The 26,916-nt window shown below is 39.7% G+C and overlaps 1 protein-coding gene across 1 annotated transcript in view; it reads right to left on the reverse strand.

The window, feature by feature from the left end:
- LOC122810706 (fibrillin-1-like) overlaps window positions 1-26,916 on the reverse strand; it is a 532,858-nt gene that overhangs the window by 123,181 nt on the left and 382,761 nt on the right. Inside the window, exons 28-31 of the mRNA XM_044082270.1 lie at window positions 15,770-15,857; window positions 7,214-7,305; window positions 7,119-7,137; window positions 4,642-4,733 (exon numbers count right to left, since the gene is read on the reverse strand). Of these exons, the coding sequence (XP_043938205.1) occupies window positions 4,642-4,733; window positions 7,119-7,137; window positions 7,214-7,305; window positions 15,770-15,857 (291 nt within the window). The remainder of the gene's footprint in view (window positions 1-4,641; window positions 4,734-7,118; window positions 7,138-7,213; window positions 7,306-15,769; window positions 15,858-26,916) is intronic.

Here is a 26,916-nt window from a genome sequence, read left to right on the forward strand (position 1 = left end):
AGGCCCATCACTGCTTCCATACTGAGCAGACCAGACTGCTTAAGGGCCAGTTAAGCAAATATGAGCATGTTGGCTTTTATTTTGCTATGCCCTACTTAGACCAGGCTTATCCGACATTGCTGTATATTCACCAACTTTGCTGGACATTGCCCAATATTACTCGACACTGACCACAGTTGTACTAGTTGGTGTGTGTATTCTGTTTGCATATACTACATGGTGGTAAATGCTGTTTAGCACTACCTTAAATTGCTTGACACATGGCAATCATGCCTCAGGTGGTGCTGCAGGGCTGCCTATGTCGGATGTACACACTACACTCCCTGTACATGTTTGAAGCAGGTAGTGTCAACTTAGGCATCCCTTTTACTATATGTGCTGGTCAGAGAGAGGTATAATTTCCAGGGTTCCTACTGAGCCAGTGTATGTGCTATGTGTTGCCTCTTTGCCAAGGCCAAAGCATACTGGGCATGCCTCCTTCTGCCTACTGGGGCAGGCTCAGGTTGTTCCTCCTCCGAGTCATGCTCTGCCTGTGATGACCTTGGCAATGGTGTGGGGCTGTTTGGGCCAGGCTTATGCTGGTCCTGCTGAAGCTGTTTTTGCAGGATCATATTATGTAGCATAGCACATACCATAACAATTTGGGTACATGTAGTTGGAGTGTACTGTAAGGCTCCACCAGATGTGTCCAGGCACGGGAACCGTGACTTGAGCAGCCCAAACACATGCTTGATTACATTTCATGTTTGTGCGTGTGCCTCATTATGGCGTTCCTGTTCAGGTGTGTGTGCATTTCTGATGGGTGTCATCAGCCACGGCTCCAGTGCATAGCCAGCATCCCCCACTAGGTGACCATGTGGGATGTCCCCATTGGCAAATGTCTGGTACAGCTGCGTCAGATGCCAGATATGGGAATCATGGTAGCTTCCAGGGCAGCCAGCACACACATTCAGTATTATGTCCTGGGCATCACACATGACCTGGCAGTTGATGGAGGGGAAGCCCTTGCTGATGAAGTAGACCCTACCCCGCTCACCGGCTGGTGCTTTGATGCATATGTGCATGCAGTCTATTGCACCCACTACTTCAGGGTATTCTGCTATTTGCTGGAAGAGACACATATTGCTGGCCAATACCTCACTGGAATTGGGGAAATATACATGATCACCAACATGTGCTGACATGGCATCCAGAAACTGGTGCAGTACCCTGGATGCTGATGCCTGTGATATCCTCATCATATCACCAGTTGGTCTCTGGAAGGTACCTGTTGCTAGTATTCGTAGGCCAACACATACCTTGGTTTCCACTGGAATGGGTTCCCCTCTGTTGGTTCTGTGTGTGAGGCATGGCCTGCACAGCTCAACAATTTTCTGCATGAGGTCTCTGTCCACTCTATAGTGCTCCACTATCTCCAGCTCATGTAGCCCCTGGTAGGTTACCCTGGGCCTGTACACTCTTCTCCGTCTCCTCACTGGGGGTTGGTTGGCAGCATTCCCATTGTCACCACCATCAGCATGTTGCATATGTCGGTTTATGACAGCAATGGCAGCCCCTAACATTTCTTTGTCTCAGTTAAGCCTTTTCAGTATTCACTTCTCTTCACTTACTGCAGTGCTGCAGAGTCTCTGAGCAATACACGGTGAAAAGTTGTTTGCAGAGTTTTAAGTGCTGGTCTGGGCTGGGCTGGTTTACTGCCTGTGTAATTGCCTGATTCTGATTATTTCCACCTGCTAGCTCTGCTGACTCTCTCTGGTTAACTTTCTACTGTTTCTTATGCTTCCTTTTCCCCTTCCATTTCCTCAGGGGGCAGCTCTGGGCACACTAGCGCAGACACGCGTACACATGCTAACATGCACGCACACAGGCTTAGACTGACTTACACTAGCTAATTCCTGCATAAACACGCACACATGAGCGCAGAGGCACTTACAAGACTTTAAACTGACTTATATATGTTTACTCCGGCTTAAACGCACGCACTGATGCTTCCACACGCGCACACTGTCTTACTCGGGTTTACAGGCGCGCACACACACGCATACACGTTGCAAGCATTTTTACAAGAAACTTTGGTGATACCCACAGTGTGCACCTTTTATTTCTTGACTTTAGCTAGGATACATGATGACACACCTTTTCCAGTGATGAGCAACTGACAGCTAACACATGACACTCTGCTCCAATGACATTATCTTCTTTCATACATACCCCCTCCTGATGTCACCTATATCCTACTCTGTTACTCTCCTTATCCTAGTCTTACACTCCACTGACTGTGCTCATTTGCTATGTAGACTTGGGATTCACTATCCTTACCCTCATTTGCATAGGATTGCCTACTAATGCTTGGTTACATCTCTTAGACTGGGTTCTCCCCTTAGCAACCCCTACTATGGTAGCCATGTTGTCTTCAGCCTGCCATTGCCTTGCATTGTACAATACAAATCCCCATAAAATCCACATTTGTGGTTTTTAATTTTTATTTTTCTGGTTTTTAGAGCGCAGCCCGTTTGCGCAACGCTGCGCTACGCTTAAACATGGAAAATCGGGGAAAAAAATTAAATTACTTTTTTTCATTTTGCATCGGGTAACATTGCCAATGGCCGTATATTTGGCCATTGGCATACTTCCTCTACTGGATGCAACCTTTATTTGGAGCTGTCATGGCTCCGTTTTGCTATTTGCATAACGGTACTCAGTTGTCAACTGAGTACATTTCTGCAGATAACACTACTCTTACTCGGACAGGTTCGGGTTTCCTGGATCGCAAATCTACCTCATTTGCATGCCTTTCAGCTGCAATTGAGGTAATTTGCATGTCCCGGCCCTGTACGTGTAAGAGCTGTTTTAGGAGCTCTCTTACACGCCCCTACAGGCTGTTCCTGGATCGCTCAATCGACATGATGGCTGCATGGAGTCTTACTCTACTCTTAGACTCTGTGCAAGCCATCGTGAATCGGGCCCAGTGTCTTACTTTTTTCATCAGTTTTATCAGTATGTCATCATTTTGTCTGCATGTCTGATCCCACACTGATAGATTATAAACCATGTTTATAAGGTCTTTCAAACCTTCACTGGTGTTAATGAATATGAACCAAAAGTCTAAGGAATCTGCACATTGTTAATTTCATGTTAATTGTACACAATCATGAATTTTGGTGATCAAGATATATTTGTCAGAAACCATTTTAGTACATTTTTTCCCTCAATTTGCCATGTTTTGTCATTTTGATTAATTTCAGAGGATTTGAAATGCAAACCCTTTTAGCCTACACCAGATATAAAAACTTCCCATGATAATGTTTACAAGGCTTATATTCATTTCTTAGTCTATTCTAAAGGAAAGGTATATTTGTGTTTCAAAATATTTTGTCCATTAAAGAAAATTATAACTAAAATAGAAAACCATTCCTAGCTGATTTAAAATGGCTCCCTACTGAAATGTCATCACCTGAAATGCCAAATGCTAATACTCGGAAAAAATAGATTGAAAATGCAGAAGAGCAAATCATGAACATCACTTTTCTTTTTCAAATTAATTTTTGCAAGAGGGTAAGGCACCTTCATCCCCCCCCCCAATGGGGAAGTAAGCTCTGCATACCCCCTGAACATATATATACTAACTCCAAGATCACCATTCCTTGGAGAACAGGGAATATTCTGAGAAATGACCATCTCAAACTTTTGTATATGTAAGCCCAAGTTTTCTGCCATTGGATCTACATGTTTCAGGACTTGCTCTATAGGGTCTTGATATTTCATATGGTTACTATATAAAATACAGTTTTAATGTATAATTAAAATACATAAACCCAGGCATTAGGAATCATATTATTTGCATTTTAAGTGTTTTTGTTCTCCATTCATTAAAACAGAATTACATGAAAAATAAAGCACAAAGCAATGACCCAGGAAGAAGAAAAGGAAAATCTGTAGGTATTCTTAAAATATTTAGTTATGCTGTCAATGTAATGAACATTGACACAGATATAGCTAGATAAATAGATAGAGAAACATTGATATAGGTATAGATAGAGCGCTAGATAGGTATAGTTTTGTTTTTTTTCCGATTTGTGACCTGCGTCACATGACTTGAGAAAGTGCTTTGAATGGAAGTAGTTATGGCTTTGTGTACAGTTTCTCATGAAGTTCTGATTTGACGACTAAAGAACAAAAGCACTTAAACTGCTAATAATACATTACCTGGTGGCTGACTTTTGTACTTATTTGCTTGAAAACTATAAATCGTGTCTTCTTATTTTGGTACCATCAGACAAAATTATACCAGATCGCTGTTAATAAAAGAAAGTGCTGCTTTAGTGCTGGTTACTTGTGTTTTCTATAAAATTATATTTTTATCTAGAAACACCATCCTCAACATCCTATAAACATTTTAAAAATAACACAAAGTACACTTCTGAAAGTCACATTTATCATTAGGCTCCCTAGCAGGAAATTGTAGCACTCACTCCCCCTTCATCATCAAGGGTGATTTTTAAAGCCTACATTTTGTACTGGTTGTGTGAGCCTTCAGTTTATATACCTTTACTAATACCACAAATCTAATAAACAAAACAATATGCAATGTTTTATAAAGCATTTCAAAAATGCATGCTTATACATATTAACTTTGCCTACTTTGTGTTCTTGATGGTTGATGCATCTTTGTTGGGTGTTGAAACATGTTTTCTCAGTGTGTGAATTGTTATGGTAAATAGAATCACGTTCACCTGAAATGAATAACAAAGGTGTAGCCACTATGATTAGGTTTACAATACATAATCTAAAATATGGAGGAGCATTTTACAACAAAAATATACAGTTTCATGTAAACAATATTATATTTTAGATCACGATAATTCACATATGATCACTGATGTTCCTGGCAGCACTTGCTTATTTATTTAATTATTTGTGTATGATTTCCATTTTTCAACTATAAGCTGTATATGAGATATGTAGGATTCAGAGGTGACTGACAACTGGTACTAAGCTTATAAAATATGTGAGAATATTTTGGCATTACTACTGAGAGAAAAATAATGACCATCATAAAACAGAGTCTTAATTAACAAGTGTTAGGCTGGTGTAGTATGAAGTATTGCCTCCTCATAGCTAGAGGTTCTCTGATACAGTTCTTAACCGGGGTGTCTTCCATGTGGAGTCTGCATATACTCCATGCATTTGTGTGTTTTTTCTGTGCACTCCAGTCTGCTTTCATATGCCAAACCCAAGTCATCGGTGAGCTGGATGCTATAAGCTGCCTGTGGGATTGTGTCAGTGTGTATTCTGCACCAGTCTAATGCAGAAGACACACTGCCTGTATGTTCAAATGTAGTTTGTGAATGTCAGTGTGGATTCTGCACCAGTTTAATATACAATAGACAATGCCTGTGGGTTTGAAGGTAGTTTGTGAGTGTCAGTGTGTATTCTGCAAATGTCTAATGTACCACAGATACTGCCTGTGGGTTTCAATGCAATTTGTGAGGGTCAGTGTGTTTTCTGCCCGAGTCTAATGCAGAATGCACTCTGTGGATTTGGAGGTAGTTTGAGTGTCAGTGTGTATTCTGTCCCAGTCTAATGCAGAACACATACTGCCTGTAGGCTTGAAGGTAGTTTGTGAGTGTCAGTGTGTATTCTGCACCAGTATAATGCAGAAGACAGCCTGCCTGTAGGTTTTATGTAGTTTGTGAGTGCCATTGTGTATTCTGCACCTGTATAATGCAGAAACGAGATTGCCAGTAGGTCTGAAATTAGTTTCTGAGTGTCAGTCTGCATTCTGCACTAGTCTAAATCAGAACATACACTGCCTGTGGGTTTGAATGCAGTTTGTGTCAGTCTGTATTCCACACCAGTCTAATGCAGAACACATACTGCCTGTAGGCTTGAAGGTAGTTTGTGAGTGTCAGTGTGTATTCTGCACCAGTGTAATGCAGAAGACAGCCTGCATGTAGGTTTGAATGTAGTTTGTGAGTGCCATTGTGTATTCTGCACCTGTATAATACAGAAGCAAGATTGCTTGTAGGTTTGAAATTAGTTTGTGAGTGCCAGTCTGTATTCTGCACTAGTCTAAACCAGAACACACACTGCCTGTGGGTTTGAATGTAGTTTGTGAGGGTCAGTGTGTATTCTGCATTAGACTGGTAACCTGTGCAGGACGAGGATTCAATCTCTGGCAACCACTGGCTACCAGCATAGTCTCCTGCATTCCCATAATCCTATGAAAGATAAAGAAGACTGCCTGTAACTAGATGGCTGGATAGATCAATGGATGGATGGATGGATACACGCATTGATGTCTAGGTGGAATTACAATACAAAGATGTCATGCAGGCAGACTTGGTATTTTGCCCAGCTGCATCATACCTCACTTACCAGTGATGAGCAATGAGATTGTGTTTATACTGATGTGCTTGCCAGTGTCTACCAGTCATGATATGGGTGTGCATATTTTTTTCTGTTTGCCTACTACCTGTGAAAACTAAAACATGATAGCTGTTAGCTTCTTGACAAAAAAGAAGTTTTACTTGTCTGAGACCTCACAGGTACACTGCAGGTTTCTTCCAAAAGGATTCTAATTCAGGAATAATTCACTTTCCAGAATACATGGTGAGACATATAAAAAATATGTACATGTTCAGAGAATTATTGAGGAGAAATGTTAAATGTCGCTTCTACTGCATAGTAAGCACATCCCGAATCCCTGGTGCCCTAGATTTACATATATACATGCAAACAGCACAGGTGATGCTACCACCTATTTTATCAGGCACTGACTTCATTATATCAATAAGTACATGAAGTGTCCACTGCTGCTACATAATGAAGGCAACACCTGCCACACATCTGACACACATTTCAGAGTGGCAGCACGCAATCTGGCCACTTGCTGGGGAATGCAGCACAGTCCCTGGAGTGTTGGCTGCTCACACTGGTACAGAGGCTCCCCCGCAACATATAAACATTTTAAAAATAACACAAAGTACACTTCTGAAAGTCACATTTATCATTAGGCTCCTAGCAGGAAATTGTAGCACTCACTCCCCCTTCATCATCAAGGGTGATTTTTAAAGCCTACATTTTGTACTGGTTGTGTGAGCCTTCAGTTTATATACCTTTACTAATACCACAAATCTAATAAACAAAACAATATGCAATGTTTTATAAAGCATTTCAAAAATGCATGCTTATACATATTAACTTTGCCTACTTTGTGTTCTTGATGGTTGATGCATCTTTGTTGGGTGTTGAAACATGTTTTCTCAGTGTGTGAATTGTTATGGTAAATAGAATCACGTTCACCTGAAATGAATAACAAAGGTGTAGCCACTATGATTAGGTTTACAATACATAATCTAAAATATGGAGGAGCATTTTACAACAAAAAAATATACAGTTTCATGTAAACAATATTATATTTTAGATCACGATAATTCACATATGATCACTGATGTTCCTGGCAGCACTTGCTTATTTATTTAATTATTTGTGTATGATTTCCATTTTTTCAACTATAAGCTGTATATGAGATATGTAGGATTCAGAGGTGACTGACAACTGGTACTAAGCTTATAAAATATGTGAGAATATTTTGGCATTACTACTGAGAGAAAAATAATGACCATCATAAAACAGAGTCTTAATTAACAAGTGTTAGGCTGGTGTAGTATGAAGTATTGCCTCCTCATAGCTAGAGGTTCTCTGATACAGTTCTTAACCGGGGTGTCTTCCATGTGGAGTCTGCATATACTCCATGCATTTGTGTGTTTTTTCTGTGCACTCCAGTCTGCTTTCATATGCCAAACCCAAGTCATCGGTGAGCTGGATGCTATAAGCTGCCTGTGGGATTGTGTCAGTGTGTATTCTGCACCAGTCTAATGCAGAAGACACACTGCCTGTATGTTCAAATGTAGTTTGTGAATGTCAGTGTGGATTCTGCACCAGTTTAATATACAATAGACAATGCCTGTGGGTTTGAAGGTAGTTTGTGAGTGTCAGTGTGTATTCTGCAAATGTCTAATGTACCACAGATACTGCCTGTGGGTTTCAATGCAATTTGTGAGGGTCAGTGTGTTTTCTGCCCGAGTCTAATGCAGAATGCACTCTGTGGATTTGGAGGTAGTTTGAGTGTCAGTGTGTATTCTGTCCCAGTCTAATGCAGAACACATACTGCCTGTAGGCTTGAAGGTAGTTTGTGAGTGTCAGTGTGTATTCTGCACCAGTATAATGCAGAAGACAGCCTGCCTGTAGGTTTTATGTAGTTTGTGAGTGCCATTGTGTATTCTGCACCTGTATAATGCAGAAACGAGATTGCCAGTAGGTCTGAAATTAGTTTCTGAGTGTCAGTCTGCATTCTGCACTAGTCTAAATCAGAACATACACTGCCTGTGGGTTTGAATGCAGTTTGTGTCAGTCTGTATTCCACACCAGTCTAATGCAGAACACATACTGCCTGTAGGCTTGAAGGTAGTTTGTGAGTGTCAGTGTGTATTCTGCACCAGTGTAATGCAGAAGACAGCCTGCATGTAGGTTTGAATGTAGTTTGTGAGTGCCATTGTGTATTCTGCACCTGTATAATACAGAAGCAAGATTGCTTGTAGGTTTGAAATTAGTTTGTGAGTGCCAGTCTGTATTCTGCACTAGTCTAAACCAGAACACACACACTGCCTGTGGGTTTGAATGTAGTTTGTGAGGGTCAGTGTGTATTCTGCATTAGACTGGTAACCTGTGCAGGACGAGGATTCAATCTCTGGCAACCACTGGCTACCAGCATAGTCTCCTGCATTCCCATAATCCTATGAAAGATAAAGAAGACTGCCTGTAACTAGATGGCTGGATAGATCAATGGATGGATGGATGGATACACGCATTGATGTCTAGGTGGAATTACAGTACAAAGATGTCATGCAGGCAGACTTGGTATTTTGCCCAGCTGCATCATACCTCACTTACCAGTGATGAGCAATGAGATTGTGTTTATACTGATGTGCTTGCCAGTGTCTACCAGTCATGATATGGGTGTGCATATTTTTTTCTGTTTGCCTACTACCTGTGAAAACTAAAACATGATAGCTGTTAGCTTCTTGACAAAAAGAAGTTTTACTTGTCTGAGACCTCACAGGTACACTGCAGGTTTCTTCCAAAAGGATTCTAATTCAGGAATAATTCACTTTCCAGAATACATGGTGAGACATATAAAAAATATGTACATGTTCAGAGAATTATTGAGGAGAAATGTTAAATGTCGCTTCTACTGCATAGTAAGCACATCCCGAATCCCTGGTGCCCTAGATTTACATATATACATGCAAACAGCACAGGTGATGCTACCACCTATTTTATCAGGCACTGACTTCATTATATCAATAAGTACATGAAGTGTCCACTGCTGCTACATAATGAAGGCAACACCTGCCACACATCTGACACACATTTCAGAGTGGCAGCACGCAATCTGGCCACTTGCTGGGGAATGCAGCACAGTCCCTGGAGTGTTGGCTGCTCACACTGGTACAGAGGCTCCCAGACCAGACAGAGTGACAAAACTAGACTAAAACATCAATACGATTAGTTATTCTCCCCCAGAATGCATTTCTGCTGCTTGGGCATGTAATATATGCCACTTAAATTAAATTCTGTGTTTGTGGATTGTGCTTGCTGCATAACATGACTGTTGGCATAATGGATGTAGCTACTCCTTGAAGGGTTGGAACACATCTTGCTAATGGAGGTATAGGGGGGGAATGCACCTGAAGCAGTAGCAAAATTTCTACCCTATTACCATTCTTTCTCCACTCTCAAAAATCCTGGAAAAATGTATTCATTCACAACTGATGCCATATCTAGCTCACAATAATCTCCTTACTCCCATACAGCATGGCTTCCACCCTGGCTATAGTACTGTCACTGCCTTCCTCTCCTTCCACGAAACCATTAACCATGCCTGCAACTCTGGCAAAATCATCTCTATTCTGTTCCTGGACCTATCCAAAGCATTTGCCACTATCTCCCACCCTATACTCCTGTCTCAGCTATCTTCTCTGAACCTTCCTCCTTCCACTTTAGCCTGGTTCTCTAGCTACCTCTCCAAAAGACAACAAGCTGTAGAATAGAAAACTTCAACCTAATCCTTCCTACATACCCCTACCAGTGTTCCCTAAGGTTCTGTCCTTGACCCCTTACTTTTCAATATATTTATCAATAACTTCCACCACTGCATCCCAAATACCTCACTAATCCAGTATGCAGGTGATTCAACAATCATCTGTTCAAATGACCCCTCCTCCGACCTACTGTTAAAATCCCAGTCTGCCTTCTGTAAAACTAAAACATGGATGCAAAATAAGCATCTTGCTCTAAATGCTAACAAAACATAATTAATGGTCTTTTTCCAAGCAAAAAACTCCTCCATTGATAAACATTCCTTTACAATACTAAGCCAAAATAGCATCCCCAAAGAAACAGTTCCACACACTAACTTACTCGGCGTAATTATTGATGAATATCTAAAATTTGATATCCACATACAAACAGACATCAAAAACATCTATCAAAAACTAGGTCTCCTATATAGATACAACCACTACCTTACTCCCTCCACCAGAAAGACCTTATCCTCCCCATACCTTCTCCCCTGTCTCATGTATGGTGCTCCTCTGTTCACTAATCTCCAACGTGGCTTACAAACTAAACTTGAATCTTGCTACAATAAAAATCTGCAAATTCACCACCAACTCTAAAAACTCATCTCATCATTGCATCTCCCTCCACTCTATTCAATGGCTCGAACTTCCTAATTACCTGAACTTTCTTAAATTTACCACTGTCCATAAGCTCATATTCAAGCCCTCCTGCTGTCCCTCTCTCTCCCCCTCCTTAATTCCCTATATCCCTAACTGTTCACTTAGATCTGAAAATCAAAACCTCCTAAAAATCCACAACCCCTCACAGCCCCCTGGGCACCTTCTACTGTCCTGGTCCTTAGCTAAGTTATGGAACTCTCTTCCTCCCACCCTTAGAAATGCTCCAAACCACTCTAACTTCAAATCCCTCCTCTACTCCTACCTTTATTCAAAATGGGAATGCTCATGCTCTTCTCCAACATAAATCCTTCTACTAACAACATCTACCCTCTAGTTTCTCTGACTATACCTCTCAGAGGCTAACCCTCACCAGCTTCCATTATGCACTCTCATCCTTTCCCCTGTTATTCCTACCTCTGCTTACTGCAGACTTTATTAACAACTAATTTCCAGCTATATTTGTCTAATACTACACTTTGTGACCATAAGACTGTACTGTCATATGATTTCACACTCTGTAAATTAATCTAATCGGTAAACAAACGTTACTACTGTATATGATATATATATATATATATATATATATATATATATATATATATATATATATATATATTATAGTATATACTATATACTGAGTATAGTCAGCATTAAATAGATGATTTCTTATTTTGTATGCTTGCTATTAATCTATTTGGTAAAGATGATTTCTTATTTTGTATGTTTGCTTTAGTAACTGTTATTGTAACTGCTTGTTATTGGAGGTTTTCTCCCCGGGCTTCCCCTGAAAATGGGCTCTTTATAACCCAATAGACTTCCCTGGCCATCAAACTGAAATAAATAAATAAAATTCCAACCCAACCACACCAAAATGTTGTTAATCAAACAAAATATGCACATATACAACCACATAAAACAGCTGTATGCCAAGTGCAGGTATAATGTACTAAACTAGTAATATCTTGTTTGGTTTGTTTATATCAGTGTATAAACTACTGCAGACATACTTTTACCACAAAATGCACTGTAATTTTCATAAAATAACATAACATAACATAAAATAAAATAACATATCATAACATAACTAATAAAATATGGGTATGTGATAAGATATGGAAATGTGCCATTTAGGCAAAATTCAGCCCAAGAAGGCATCATCAGAATCACCCTATCAGGGATGCATTAAAAGATAGGCTGGGAGGAAAATGCAATCCCTACATGATGGCCACACACCATGGGTGAGAATATAAAACAGTGGAGTAGTGATCATGTATGGCCTCAGACATCCTACTCTCACTACTCCAAAAAATAAAATCCAACCAGCACCCCCATTGGATGACATCATATTTTATGGTGGAGGGATCCACCCAGTTTAATACTTTACAACATCAAGGTACTGAACTGAATGTGGGGCTCATATGTCCAGACAAGATGATGTGATTTGGGGACAGTTAATGTTAATGAATTGTGCTATGTAGTCTGAAAATAGTGTTAAGGATTATCCAGGTTGCTGAGTCCAGTTGAAGTTCTCAGACAGAGCAGCTCGAGCTGTATGATGTATTTGGTATTGCAGGCAGGAAGCCTGTCTGGCATACATATGATGCTGCATAGTCATGAGGCCATTCAGCATCACTGCTCCATTTGCAGGAGAAGCTGGTGAATGCAGACATAATGTCCAGCACCTTTTGGAATTGGCTGCAAGGCTCAACAAGTCCCCTTTCACATATGCTGACTAGAGAATGGTTTAGCTCTATCCTTTGGACTTGGGCATGTAGTAGCATGCCAAGGTAGGTGTGCAGCTCAATGGCAAAGCAATTTGGAAGCTGGCCCAATATGTACATGCCAGCTCCATTCTCAGTGAACAAGATAATCTCGGGGATTTCTTTCTCAACATAGCAATGTACCTCTGCACAACTGTGTGCTATCTGTGTGGCTCTATATTAGTTTGCAGAAAGTTATTTTCAGCGAACAACTATTTATCAACACATATTCAGCAAAAATCACTTCCGTGATTTGCTGAATTTTCAAAGGTCAATGAAGTAGTTGGCCAATTACACTACTTTGCCCTTTTCCCCACTGTAATACAATCTCAGAGTTTGTATATATAGTTAGGGGATTGTGGGGTGAAGCCCCACACTTGGGTGGGATTGATTTAGTTAAATGTGGATTCTGTCATGCTGCTGGGTAACTGTTTCACTGCCCTTGGAAAATTCAGTGAATCATGGAAGTGATTTTTGCTGACTATTTGTTGATGAATAGGTGGTCACTGAAAATAACTTTTGGCGAACTAATATAGACACCTCTGTGCACAGCTGTAAAGTGAATGCTGCAACACTACCCACAGTGCTTGTAGGTCACATATTTGCTTCTGGTAGTCTGCTTCACAGTCTTGCTGAGTGACCTATCACCACCTATGTACTTATCTGTTGTATGTCCTGCTCTAGGATGATGACCACATATCCCCTTCCACCAACTGCAGGCATTCTGCCTGTGAATGATGGCCTGCTATGTTGTCAGATGACTTTTTTATTACAACTGGAGACTGGGAGACTGTATACACTCCCCATGTGGGTTAGGAGGGTGGCCTAATAGTTAAGGTGTTTGCCTTAAAAACACAAGGTGCAGGGTTTGAGTCTCACAAGGGATAATTGGCTAGGCTTAAAATGGCTCGCAAGGGCAGTTAGCTTAGTACTAATCTATGAATCTATGTTTGGTTTGCCCTGGATCAGTCTGGATCAGCCACTTTGTGGCCACCATACACTGAGGTCTGTGCTGAGACCTCATGTCTTTGGCATCACTGAAAGTAACTTGCCAGAGATGACTGGTGAGGTATATGCTGATTCCATGAGATTAACTACAAATGTCATGGGCAGTAGGTGTCTGTCTCCTTATTTAAGCTAACATGGTCTCCTGTTGCCTGTCTAAAATGTGTGCAGGCCTTAGCCAGCTCTGATGGTATACTGACAGACAAAGCCCTAAGTATAACACAGGCAGCTCATGTTTAAATAGCAGCAGCTTAAATGGGGATTATAGGAGTGCCTATCATGAGGGAGGAGACAGGAGAGAATGTGACCATCCTATGTTGCAGTCCTTCATTGGAGGGGTGGGGATGCTCAGGAATAGTCTAGGGATATTCGTGTGGCTTGACAAACCATGAATGCAGTAGTTTCCCTCAGCAGTTACAAGGTAGCATGCACATGTATGAGGCCACATAGTGGCCCTCACAGCTAAAAGAAACATCTTCCATTAAACAATGTAGGGGGCTCATTGACAGGGCACCAGCAAAGGCATAAGCAGTCCCTAGGGCAGCCAGAATATTGGCCTCCCAGCATTGGGGAAGGCTTGATGGTTGGGAGGCATGGAACCAGAAAGTATAAAAAAATATGTATCAGCCTTTCCTTGACATGTTAAATTTATATCATTTTCAGATTATTATGTCATGAGTGCACATACTGCTCCACAATATGACCACATATTCTGCAAAGACATCACCCTTAAGACCAGGTGCATTGCATGTTACTGTTGGTCAATGACATGCACAGCCAGAATCATGGTGCAAATGCAATGGAGTCGTGCTCTTGACATGCCATTTACTAGACAGGCAGTAATAACTTTGCAGCACATGCTTCTTATTATCACAGTTGTTTAGTGAGTGATCAGTAGCAAATTACTTTAAACAATAACACTGAGCATACAATTTTTATCAGAACTTGTGCATGACATAGTCTCACTACTTACTTACAGTGAGTTACAGCCCACCATAAGTAAGTGCTGCCTTATAATCTGTGCATTCAGAAATAGAAGAATCATTTTCCCAAATATGCAACAAACGCTAGAAGATTTAGGACTTTTGCTTGGAAGTGTTTACATATTTTTTATACCCCAAGTAGACTCCACAGAATTTTTCCTCAGGTAGACAGCAAACACTGGAAGTGTGATGGAGAAGAAAGAGATAAATAGGAACATATTTTCTGGGAGTGTGGTGGGTTGGCAAACTTTAAGGATTTCCTGCGGGATACACTGTCAGAGATGCTGGGTGGGCAGATTAGTGTGATGATGGAGAAGATTTTTTCTGAGCTTTGATACAGAATTGGAATTACCTAGACATGGTAAGGCCCTGATGTGGCTAATCGTGGTAGCTGCCAAAAAGGCAATTATTAGAAAATGGAAATCAAAATCTAAACCAAGTGTACTAGAAGTAATGAATATAGTAACAGAGATAAAACAACTGAAATTGAGATCTTTAGAAAAGGGTAGGAGCAAGCTACATGGGAAAAATGGGAATTGTGGGAAGAATAAGGTTTAAAAGAAGACATGACTTCAATGAGCTATGTAATGTTTGACTGAAAATGATTGGATAGATTATAATGATGTACATTGCAAATGGGCATGTGTAAGTGTACTTTGTAATGTAAAATGCATGCAACTAGGATTGTGTTGGTGTGGTTTGATGCTTTTATATCAATATATGACTGACTGTCTATGTTGTAAGTGATGGTTTAATAAGGGTAGGAATTGAAGAATTTATGTAATGTTGTTTGGGTAATATGATATATAGCAATATATGTGAAGTATAATGATCGTGATTATGAAGTTGTTAATACAGTTTGATTACTTTTATATAAATGTAAATGTGCCTATGTTACACGTGATAAACCAATAAAGGTGCTTAAAAAATCATTTTTGTTGCCTATTAAAGAGGTAAATGTAATGGATCTATTCTTAATCAAGTAATCACACTGTGCTTTCAAGAATAGCTTAAAAGTATATGTATTGCAGAAGTTTGACATAATGCTGTAAAAAGAATTCTGAGCAGATTTTTCAAAGTACACTTTAGAAATTCTGAGTATTAGTTTTAAAGTATTTATACAACCATGTCTATATTTGGTTTGAGAAAACTGAAAACAAAATAAATCAACTGATTTACACCAGGAAATCAAAACTTTTCAAAGATACCAACTTACCAGGATTACAAAACATACAGGTCCCATGAAGCTCCACTGAATTCCTGTGTCAAGACTTAGCCAGCATCTAAAGTATGAAGCGATGGGCCTACATTAAGCAATAAGGGAAATAGTTATAAGAAAATAATTCATTTGGGCAAGAAACCCATATAATAAAACAATTTTTGGTTTACTTGAATCCACTCCATTTATTGTATATTTAAAACTTTTTTGCTGCACTATCAAGTAAAAAAATTCTGTACCTGAAACTAAACTATCCACTGGAGTAGATAATATTTCCTATGCAACAGATTGTCCATGTCAGACTGCATAGTCATTATTACTATTCCTTAGTCTCATGTATTAGCAATAGTGGTACTTCCTATAGGTGAGTTAAAGCAGTAATTCTGCATCATTAAATACATAGACGTTTTAACTATTCCATCTATTAACCCCTCAGGCTGATATTTTAACCAAAGAAGTGCACAGCAACAGAACTATCACTCAAAATCAAAATAAGCAGACAAATGTATTTATGTAGCATGTTTTGTATCGCAAAGTGCTTAACATAGAGACTTGACTGAATATGCGATTGAAGCCAATTTCATTCTGTCATAGATGCACAAGTTTTAATAGTAATTGCAAGCATGGCTGCTGCTTTTAATGTTGCTACAGCCAACACTCAATTCCATGAAGTAGAACTTTAGGAAATAGGATTAGCAACCATTTAACTTCACACTGTCACCTTTATTAAGCCTGCTCAATAGAGTAGTGTGAATTCCAGGATTAATAAAATTCAGTCTTGGTCAGTGAATTGTCATTTCAGGGATATGATTTATTGTTTGGATGGTGTTATGTTAAGTTCCAACATACATACAGATTGGAGGCTGCATTCATCATTTTCACTATATAAGAGATTTGACCTGGAAAATTGCAGAAAGGTATGATGGTGTATACTTCACAGAATTTGCAGCAATGAAAAGTAACTTCATGGTCAAGTGAATTTGGAGTCTAAGAAAATTCTATGAAACATTACTGAAGCTTATATCAACATAATTTTTTTGTTTGAAAATACAATTTTTCTGAATGCTAATCTACATTGGGAAACTACATAATGTTTCTAGTGCATTTTGGATAGAATATAAGGGCTTATTTATACTTTTGTGCTGGCTGATTCTTTAATGTACTGTTCTATGAAAATGCAATGTTGCTTCTGTGAATTTTACCTCAATGTGTTCTATGGTTCAAGCCAGTGATGCAGTTTTGAAGTTTATTTTTGCCCTTTGCTTCATTGTGGGGCACTCCCATATACACACACACACACACACACACATTTTATATATATATATATATATATATATATATATATATATATGTATATATAAAATTTCGGGGGGGGCTTGTCCCCTGCAAAAATAAATGTTTTTTTATGTCAATTCACTATTTTTGGAAATTATCTTTTGAAAAATTGTTAGTCGAAAGGATGTGTTTCTACAACTCATAGGAAAAACAACTTTTGTCTGAAAATAAAGTTTCCCCAAAAGATACTTTATATAAGGAATCTGTGTAATAATTATAGTGCATATTGAATGGAATAAAATATATGACAATTGTGACAATCTTAGACAGAACTGTGCATTTTATTGTATAAAAGAGATATGAGTTATTTTGAGGTGAAAAAAGTGTTCATCAGTGTTATCTGATAATTTAAGACTTGACAGCAAAAGAAAAAGTTAAAATAACAAGTTTACCATACTAAATATATTACATTTAATGAAAATATGACCAGAGAACATAAAGACATATTATATGCTACATGAGGTAGGTATTGATGGAACTAGTACATTTTTGTATCACTGTTTCTATAGTATAAAGGCCAAGAGAGTGACCATCTGTAATGCCAGCAATCTGCCTTTGCTTAGTCTCTAAGGTACATGCAGAGTGTTAGGGCCTATCAGGCATCTAAGAATACTCTAGCAGTTTTGCATTTCTTTTTCATGGTAACAGCAGAGGATTCTGTATTACCTTCAGCTATGTATTGTAAATTATGGAGGTTTTATTAGGGAAACAATCCCCTCAAAATATCTGGGGAGATCTACAGCTAGACAAGCATGTGGATTGAATAAAGATTTACCCACTGCTCAAAAGACTAGTATGTACCTCTATAGTCACAGGACAACTAAAGCAAGGATGTTCAGAAATCATAGAATTTGCTTTACTGTCAAGATTTTTTTGACATTTTGAGCAAACAATTACTTAACCTGAGATATGATGACCTGGAAGTTAATAGAATTAGTAAGTGAGTGAGATGGGGATACATCCATCTAATGGAGATTAAAGATAATTCTTTCCTGCTGTTTTTGTTGTTGCTATGACAGAAGTGAATGTTATGCACTTACCACTAAGTACTCGTGACTATATATTCACTTCAGCACTAGGAGTATTTAGCCATAGGCAGCAGTTGCTTGCAAATTAAGGCTCACCCAGGCTCCAACGCTCATTCCCTTGATTCCAAAATGTGTCACAAATTCCCTTCTCCCTAAACTGAATTTATACTATGGACAGCATACACCCAAAAAACACAAAGACAAACTTGGGGCCATTACAACAGGTCTCTAAACTGTAAATGATTTGCAAAAGGAAGGGAGAATGTGGGTGGATTTGTTGAAGTTTATGGATGTAGATTATAAAGATCAAATACTATACTATATACATAACTTTTATATCCCACATGATGTAGCCCATTCACAGCCCTTGAGAAAGACCTAGACCTTACTATCATATTTTAGTGTCTTGCAAAAGTATGTAGTGAAGTCAGGGTTGTAGCCACATAAATATCAACGGGGAATTTTTGAAAAAGGCTAATAATGTGACATAGCTCTCATTGACTGTGTTTTAAGTTAAAGAGATAAAAAACTACTGTATTTTAATGTGAGGTCCACCACAGAAATGATCACTGTCTTTAGTGAAAAACAAAGTTTATTGTCACTTTCGACCAACAATACTTCATCAGAAAAATATTTTTTTGTTCAAAACAGCAATATATACTCTCACAGAAAACCAATTAAGATATCAAATTGATTAATTAAAATACTCAATTTAAAAAGACATATGCTTAAGAAAAACTACACAACAATGAAATACAAGTAAGAGATTTGCACTAAATTAAAAATTATTCATATACATTCAACTTTCTATTTTTTAAAAAACACAATGTTAATAGCTTCATTCATACTAGGTGTATGTTTAGCCCCTAACTTTAATTGCCATAATGTCTCTCTTTGTTCTATAAGATTTCTAAAACTTCCCCCTCTCAAATCATCAGAGACTTTTTCTAATATGGCAAACAAAAATTTCTTAAACCCAGAGCATTTTAATGTATGTTTGTGTAAAACATTGTTTAAATTCTTAGTATTTATACAATACATGTGCTCCCTAATCCTATTATAAATACATCTAGTAGACATTCCTACATAACATTCTAAACAATGTGAACAAACTGCAATATAAACTATCCCTTCAGTCTTATAATTAAAAACCCCATTAATAGGTATAGCCTGATTTAAATGAAGCAACTCAATGTATGGGACCTATAATATAAACCTGCAAAAATGACAAAACCCACACTTGTACATACCATTGTTCTTGGAAGTCAAGGTCCTTAGAGTAGGACAAAAAGAATCTGTAACATGTTTGATGTTAAAGGTATTTTTATAAACAAAACTGGGCTTTTGTCCCATAATTTTAATTAATTCAGAATTCCCTTTCAAAATATTCCAGTTTTTAATTAATGATGGAAATAATATTTGTCCTATCAAGTGTAATATCCAAACAATAAGATGACCCATGCTTTCTAGAAGAAATGGATGTATTGTTAACAGCTTTAGGAACAAATCATTTTGTTGGTTTTTACTACCGCATCCACTTTGGTCCTTTAGTCTGTGTTTTAAGTTAATTTGGTAGTCATATAGCACTTCTCATTACAAAACACAATGCAATCTGAGCCACCTGGACAGTCAATAATTTCTGCCTGAATCTGTTGTGTTGGAAATATATGAAAAGTTGGTTATTGATTCTGATATTCTTTGCTGTTTTCAAATAAAAGCTTAGTTCTTGATGAATATCGAGGCAGTTAAGCAAGTACTCTCTCTGGTTAGAATGCTGATAGAAGGATAAAGGAAAACTGTTTAGGATTCATTTCCATTGCTAGTTCTGGCACACCTGCTGGGTCTGAAATCAAGAACACTTTGTCTTACCAGAATATAATATACAGAGGTTAATAATAGGAAGCTTGAATTTTGGAAACTATTCTGGCTGAGGTAACCAACTCAAGGAAAAATGTCTTCTCTAATAAGTACTTAATATGTACTTTAGCTGCAGGTTCATAAAGCTGCATCACATTTCCAGCATAAAATGTAAGTTCCAGGGACATACAGGTCCCTGTGGTGAGGTATACATATGACAAACCCTGTCACAAATGCTTCACATATCATTTGTGATACTAAGGAAGAGGAATTCTTTTTTTTGACAAAAGTTAAAATGGCTGCTAAATGCATTTTAACAGTAGAATTACAGGACTATTGAACAACTTTATTATTTAAACACTGTAGAACTTTGGCATTGGAGCATCTACAAAGTAAACTAGATGTTGATTAGCTGCCACTGAAGTAACTGACATTTGTGTATTTTCTTGTTAGAAGACTTCTTGGTTGCTTTATGGAATTGAACCACATTAAAAGCATGTAAGGGGGTCCTAGCCATCAGGGAAACAGCAAGAAAACATGTGGTTAGTTGGAGAAAGTCTTGCCAGTAAGGTAGGTCAATAAACCAATATCATTTATTTATTTATTTATATATTTATTTGCATTTTCTTAACTGGGTAAGTGGGCTGAACTGCTGTCTCTTTTAAGTTACAACCCAGAATCATTAATTATTTACCTATGAACCTATACAGGGGTCCAGGGAAATAAATATTGTGGGAAGAAATATTCAGGGAATTGTTTGGCTAGGCTTGTATAGGCCCTAGGGCCGTTAGCCTAGTACTAACCTATGAACATACGAACTTTTGAATATGTATTACAAGTTAGGAGTTGTTGTACAACATTAGCTTGGAGAAGAGGCTTCTATAGCAGCTGATACCACCGCAAAGGGAAACCTACTTGGTTTAACCATAATGAGGAATTTTGGCTTTTAGCTTTCTGCAGAAGCTTCATTTCAATAGAAAACAGGGAAAACCAGGCAACTGCTGGACCACATCATCCCAGAGAGTATATTCCTGTGGAGGCATTCAGGAAAATTGCTGCTGCATTTGAGATGGTCTATTTATGGATATGTGTCTCTGCCAGGAAGCTGTGAGATGACATGGCTCATTCCCATGGCTTCATAACCTCTCAACAGAGAGGGCAGGAGTTGGTTCCACCCTGCTTGTTGATATACAAAACCACAGATATATTGCCCAAACTGATGGCATTTGTACCCTTGAAGTAGGAAGTCCTGAAGAGCAAGCAAAATGAGGAAGACTGCCTTCATCTCCAGGACACTGATGAGTAGCAAAACTTCTTCCTGTGATCAGGTTCCTTAGAGCATGTGCTCCAAAAAATACTCACCCAACTCTAGGATGGAAGCTTACTCTGTGGTGCTGGTCAAACTGAGGGAGCAATGAACAAATGGACTGCCCTGGGAATGACTGTGCTAGGAATTCACAATTGAAGACAATCATCATCATTCCCAATTCCCCTTTTCCCATGTTTTCAACATGGGGTTAGGATGTTGCATCAACTGTTGTCATCTCTGTCAATTCAATGCCACTCTCCTTCCTACTTCAACAGGTACGTCTAACTGTCACAGGTTTTCTCTGAAACAATTCATCCATCTCTTTTCTGGATGCCATTGTTTTACTCTTCTCCTGTCTGTCCCAAATCTTCTTCGCCAGATTGTCTTCCACTTTCTTGGATGTGTGCCTAAACCACTGTAATATCCTATACTTGACTTCTCTGCAATTGGACGTTCTTGGGCTCCTGTTCTGATGTCCTCTTTTCTTCATCTGTCTTACGGTGTGTATCCTACCCATCACAGGCACTTCATTTACATCACCTCCCATTTCCTCAGCTGCTCTTCCTTCACTGCCCACGTTTCTGTACCATATAGTAGTACTGGTCACACCACTGTTTGTATGCCTTACGTTTTATCTTCTTTGACATTCTTTTGTCATACACTATCCCCTGATACTCTGTGCCAGTTGGCTGCAGCTCCATTAATTCTAGCTTTGGCTTCCTCATTCAAACTTCCCTTCTCTTCAACCACCCCACCCAGGTACTTGAAGCTGTTAACTTGTTTCACTAGTTTCCCTGCTAACTCACTTTTCAGATTCTTCTGACCCCCCCTATTTGTTGCCATTACAACTATATTATTTGTACAATTTTCATCTCATCTGCCTTTAGTTTTGCATTCCATTCCCCTATCCTTTGCTGAAGGTTTTGTTCAGAGTTTTGTATTTATACTGCAACTTTATTAATCTGTCTCCTCCAACCTGTTTACTAACATAGGCTATAACCAGTATGAATAGCACTGGGCTCAGAGCTGAACCCTGATTCAAACCCACTCTCACTGGGAACCCATTTGTGAGCCCTAACACTGTTCATACTTATGTCATTGAGCTCTTGTGCATAGCTTGTACTAATTCTAGCAATGCTTCTGGGACTTTGAACTATCACAGGACCATCTAAATCAGCTTTCTTGGTACCCTGTCTAAGAATTACCTACTGGACTCTTTCCTCAACTCTAGCTTCTTCTCAACTATTTATCTCACTACATAATTTGGATCTTTTGTGCTGCATCATTATCTGCATCTGAACTGCTGGCCTCCCACCTTACTTTGTACCATTCTGCATATTCATTTAGCAATTGTAGGTTCATAGGTTCATATGTAGGTACTTGGCTATCTGCCCGAGGGCATTTATAAGACTAGCCAGAGTGAGTCGGCTTTCGCTGCCCCATTGATTAATTAACTGATCCTCTGTCAAGCAGAGCCAATGAAGTGATCCCATGGGTGTATTTTCTGTTACCCATCCACTCGTCAAGGTTTCTCTTGAAGAGTGTTAGACAGGGGCTCTGCCTGATGTAATTTGGAATTTTGTTGCAAAGAATGGGGAGTCTCTGTGTCAGGAATCTATCCCTCCAGCATGTTCTATTTATTGTTGTGGCGAAGTTTAGCTCATTAGAGTGCATGGCTTGCAATGACTTTGATTTCTTTAGTTGGATCATGTCCATCAATTTTGAGTTGGACATGGCTTTGTAAGTCAGGCAGAGATCACCTCTGAGTAAGCGATATGCCACTGAGTACAGACGGGGTTTTTTCAGTCAGGCTGCATAGGACATATGTTTGAGGCCAGTAATCCTCTTGGTGATGTACTTTTGTGGTCTTTCCAGCTGTTGGAAGTGCCTTGTGAGGTACATCCCAAATGGGGCATTGTACTCTATGATGGGTCTAATGAGTGACAAGTAGAGGGGCACTATAACCTCTTTATTTATAGATGTGAACCCTTTAGTAATTAGATGGGCCACATAGAATGATTTCCTAACTACTTTGGCAATATGATTGTCAAAGAAGAGATTACTATCTACCTGGGTCCCCAGATCTCTTATTACCTCTTCTGTATTAAGGGGGCTGCCACCTATGTGGTAATTCGTGGGTGTTTTGTTTTACCCAAACGGGATGACTATGCATTTTTTGGCATTTAGCTTGAGGCCATGACTTTGATACCAGGAGTCCATCTCAGTAAGGCCCTTTTGGAGGATGTCATGTCAGCTGGAGAGTCAATTATGGCTCCCAGTTTGCAGTCATCGGTGAACTCGGTTAGCCATAGTCCTCCTGTGTTTGCCTGTACTTCTGAGAAGTATATGCCAAACAGTAGGGGTCCCAGGACTGAACCTTATGAGACACCACTTGTGGCTGGTTTAGAGTCAGACCTGGAGCTTGCTATTCTTACCGTGTGAGTTCTGTCTGTAAGCCAGTTTGCAACCCATCTCATGATGTAGGGGTTTATGTTCAGGCTGGTGAGCTTTTCTGTAATACCTGAGTGGTGCATGGCGTCGAAAGCCTTGACGAGGTCAAGGTAGGCTGTGTGAACCACCTTTCCTTCCTATGGCCTTGGTGACTGTCTCGAAGAAGTCAACCAGGTTTAGTAGGCATGATCTGCCCTTAACAAAGCCGAAATGGGTTGAGTGAAGTGTTTGGAGGTTCCCAATGTCTTTGTTAATGAGTTCCATAATGATGCACTCCATAGCCTTGCAGACCAGGCTAATCAGGCTTATGGGGTGATAGTTACCAGGGTCAGTTGTGGCCCCTCCTTTGTGGAGAGGAATAACCATTGCTGTGTGCCATTCTATGGGCATGTAGCCTGTGGACAGGCTGGAGTTGAACAGCGTGTTTAGGTGGGGGTTAGTTGTTATGTAGTTCATGCAAGATGCAGCCTGGGACACCATCTGGTCTCAGTGACGCTGTGTTTTTGGCTTTTGAAAGGGCTGTTTTCACCTGTGTGTCTGTGATTTTTGGGACACTACACTTTTCCGGTATTGTTGTGGGCCCTTTTGGAGGTGAGAGGGGGGGTGAAGTTTGCACTGAATCTATCTGCCAGGATGTTGGCAATATCAGTAAGTTCAGTATATTTTGTGCTATTTTGCATTAGTTCAGTGCATATCTGTGAATTGCCACTTTGATTCTTAACATAGCAAAAGAAGGCTTTGTGGTTATCTTTTGAATCCTTGGCTATTTTTCTTTCGAAGTTAGCCTTGGATGATTTCATGAGGGACCTTAGTTTCTTAGTGATACTGATCAGGGATGTCTTTCCTTCCTGGGATTTGCTTTTTTTCTGAACTAGTTTCCTCCTTCTGTTGTATAGCCTGTTTATTGCAGGGGTCCACCAAACTGGTTTCCTTCTCTTAGAGGTGTGAGTCTTGGTTTTGCTAGGGATGGCACGATCCATGCATCCTTGTAGGTGCTCATAGAGTGCAATTGTAAAGGTTTCTGCATCTTGGGCAACTTTATCCTTTAGCGTGGGGGCTGTGAAACTTACCACCTCTGTCTTAAGTAAGGTGAAGTTTGCTTTAGAAAAGTTTTTTACTGTGGTTTCCTTAGTTGGGGATGGTGGTGGGGTGTGGACATCCAGAGTGATTAGTTTATGGTCTGCTCTAACCAGTGACGGGTTGACCTCCGGTGTGGAACACCTGTCGCCCATGTGGGTGATGACCAGGTCCAATATGTTTTCACCTCTGCTAGGGGAGTTTACCAACTGATCCAGGGCATTTGAGTTGATGAAGTCTAGAAAGCGCTGGGCCTGGGAATTTGTACTCGAGTAGTTTTCCCAGTGAATGGTAGGGTAATTGAAATTGCCCAATATCAGAGTGTTTGGTAGGACCTTCATGTTTTCCAGTGTCTCTAGAAAGGCTGAGTGGTGGTCCTGGGTCATGGAGGGTGATCTGTAGCAGGCCACAATTTGCATTGCAGATTTGCCCGATGGATGATTTCAGAGGTATCATGCTGTGCCAGTAAACTGGAGGTGTAGGTTTCCTTGATGAATATGGATACACCCCCTCCTTTTGTGTTTCGGTCCATGGTCTGTGGCTGAAACATTTGGTATGAGTTGTAGCCCAGTAGTGCTGGGGTGCTCTCTGAATCCTTGAACCAGGTTTCAGTTACTGCACAGATGTCGACGTTCTCCATACTGAGGATTGCTTCGAGTGCGTGTATTTTGAGATTTAAACTCCTGGCATTGAGTAGCATAGCCCTCAGTTTTTTGTTAATTGTGCTGTTTACAGAGGTGGGTTTGACTTTTGAGCCTTGCCTAAAAAAGGCACTATGGGGGCAGCAAGAGCCTTGGCCAGTATTGAAAAGCCTAGGGGTGACAGGTGCAAGCAGTCTCTTGTGAAGCAACGCGGCTTGTTGAGCATGTCGTCCCAGGCTGATAGACACTGGATCCCCTTTGAATGACACCAGAAGATTAGTCAATTGTTAAAATTGATAATTTTTTCTTTATACTGCAGTATCATTCTTGGTGAGGGCAGGATGCTACTCAGGGTAAGGGTCATACCCGCCTTGGCTACATGATCAGAGAGCTTTTCCATGTCTCTTTTTATGTAGTCCAGGGAGGTATGTCTCAGGTCATTCACACCAACATGAACAATGACAAAGTCATATTACCCTCTCCAAAACTGTCATGCAGCTTGACAGGAGTTTGATATCTCTATACTGCCCATGGTTATGAAAGTCCCATTTGTATGTCTACACTGGTACTGTTATGCTTATTCTCCTTTCTAGTGGGATACTCCTTTATATCCATACTTGTATGAGTACCCTCAGTAGACATTTCTCCCATAATTCTCCTGATATCTTGTTCAAATCTGCCCTGACCTCATCTGAGTCTGCTGCTTTCCCTGATTTAATTTTTCTTATTGATGATCTTACTTCTTCTGTGGTGTGGTGGACTCCTCTTCTTTATTGTTGTCTGTGGCTGGGGAAGTATAGCATCTTTTGTTTTTTTGTTTTTTTTTCATTCAGAAACTACTGGAAGTACATCTTCCATCTGCCTTTGATGTTCTGTGTACTGGTGAGCAGTTTTTTTCTGGCATCTCTTATGAAGGGTGACTGATGGCTACCTTCTTTATCTTTCGGATTTTGCCTTGTGACCTTATGGATTTTCTTTATGCCATCTACAGAGTCACTTTCCAGAAGCTGGTACAATGTTTCTGATGCCTTGTTCTTTGCTATTGCAACTGCTTTAACTGGTATTCCTTCTTAGCCTGGTCCATCTTTTCTATCTCCTAGTTTTTCATGCACTACTTCTTTCTTTTAATGACTTCATGGACTTCTGAATTCCACCACCAGCTTTCCTTATGCACCTTATTTCTATACTTGGCTTGGCTGCATATCTGTTCTATAGTCCTCACACATGCTGTTTTGAGGTGCTGCCAATCTTTAACTTCAATGATTTTCTTTTCTTACTGAGGTGCTACAGTCCTTAGTGTTTCCATGAACTCTTGTACTTTCTCTTCAGTCAACTTCCAGGTCTTCAGCCTAGTCCTTGTTGACCACAGACCCTTCTCTGAACACTGCTTGCAGCTTACTGTGGCAAGTATTGGTTTATGCTGTGGGATGACTTTGCAGTCACTGA

Source organism: Protopterus annectens, chromosome 9.part0 (assembly GCF_019279795.1).
Source record: "Protopterus annectens isolate FY-2018-M chromosome 9.part0, PAN1.0, whole genome shotgun sequence".
NCBI classification, from domain to species: domain Eukaryota; kingdom Metazoa; phylum Chordata; order Ceratodontiformes; family Protopteridae; genus Protopterus; species Protopterus annectens.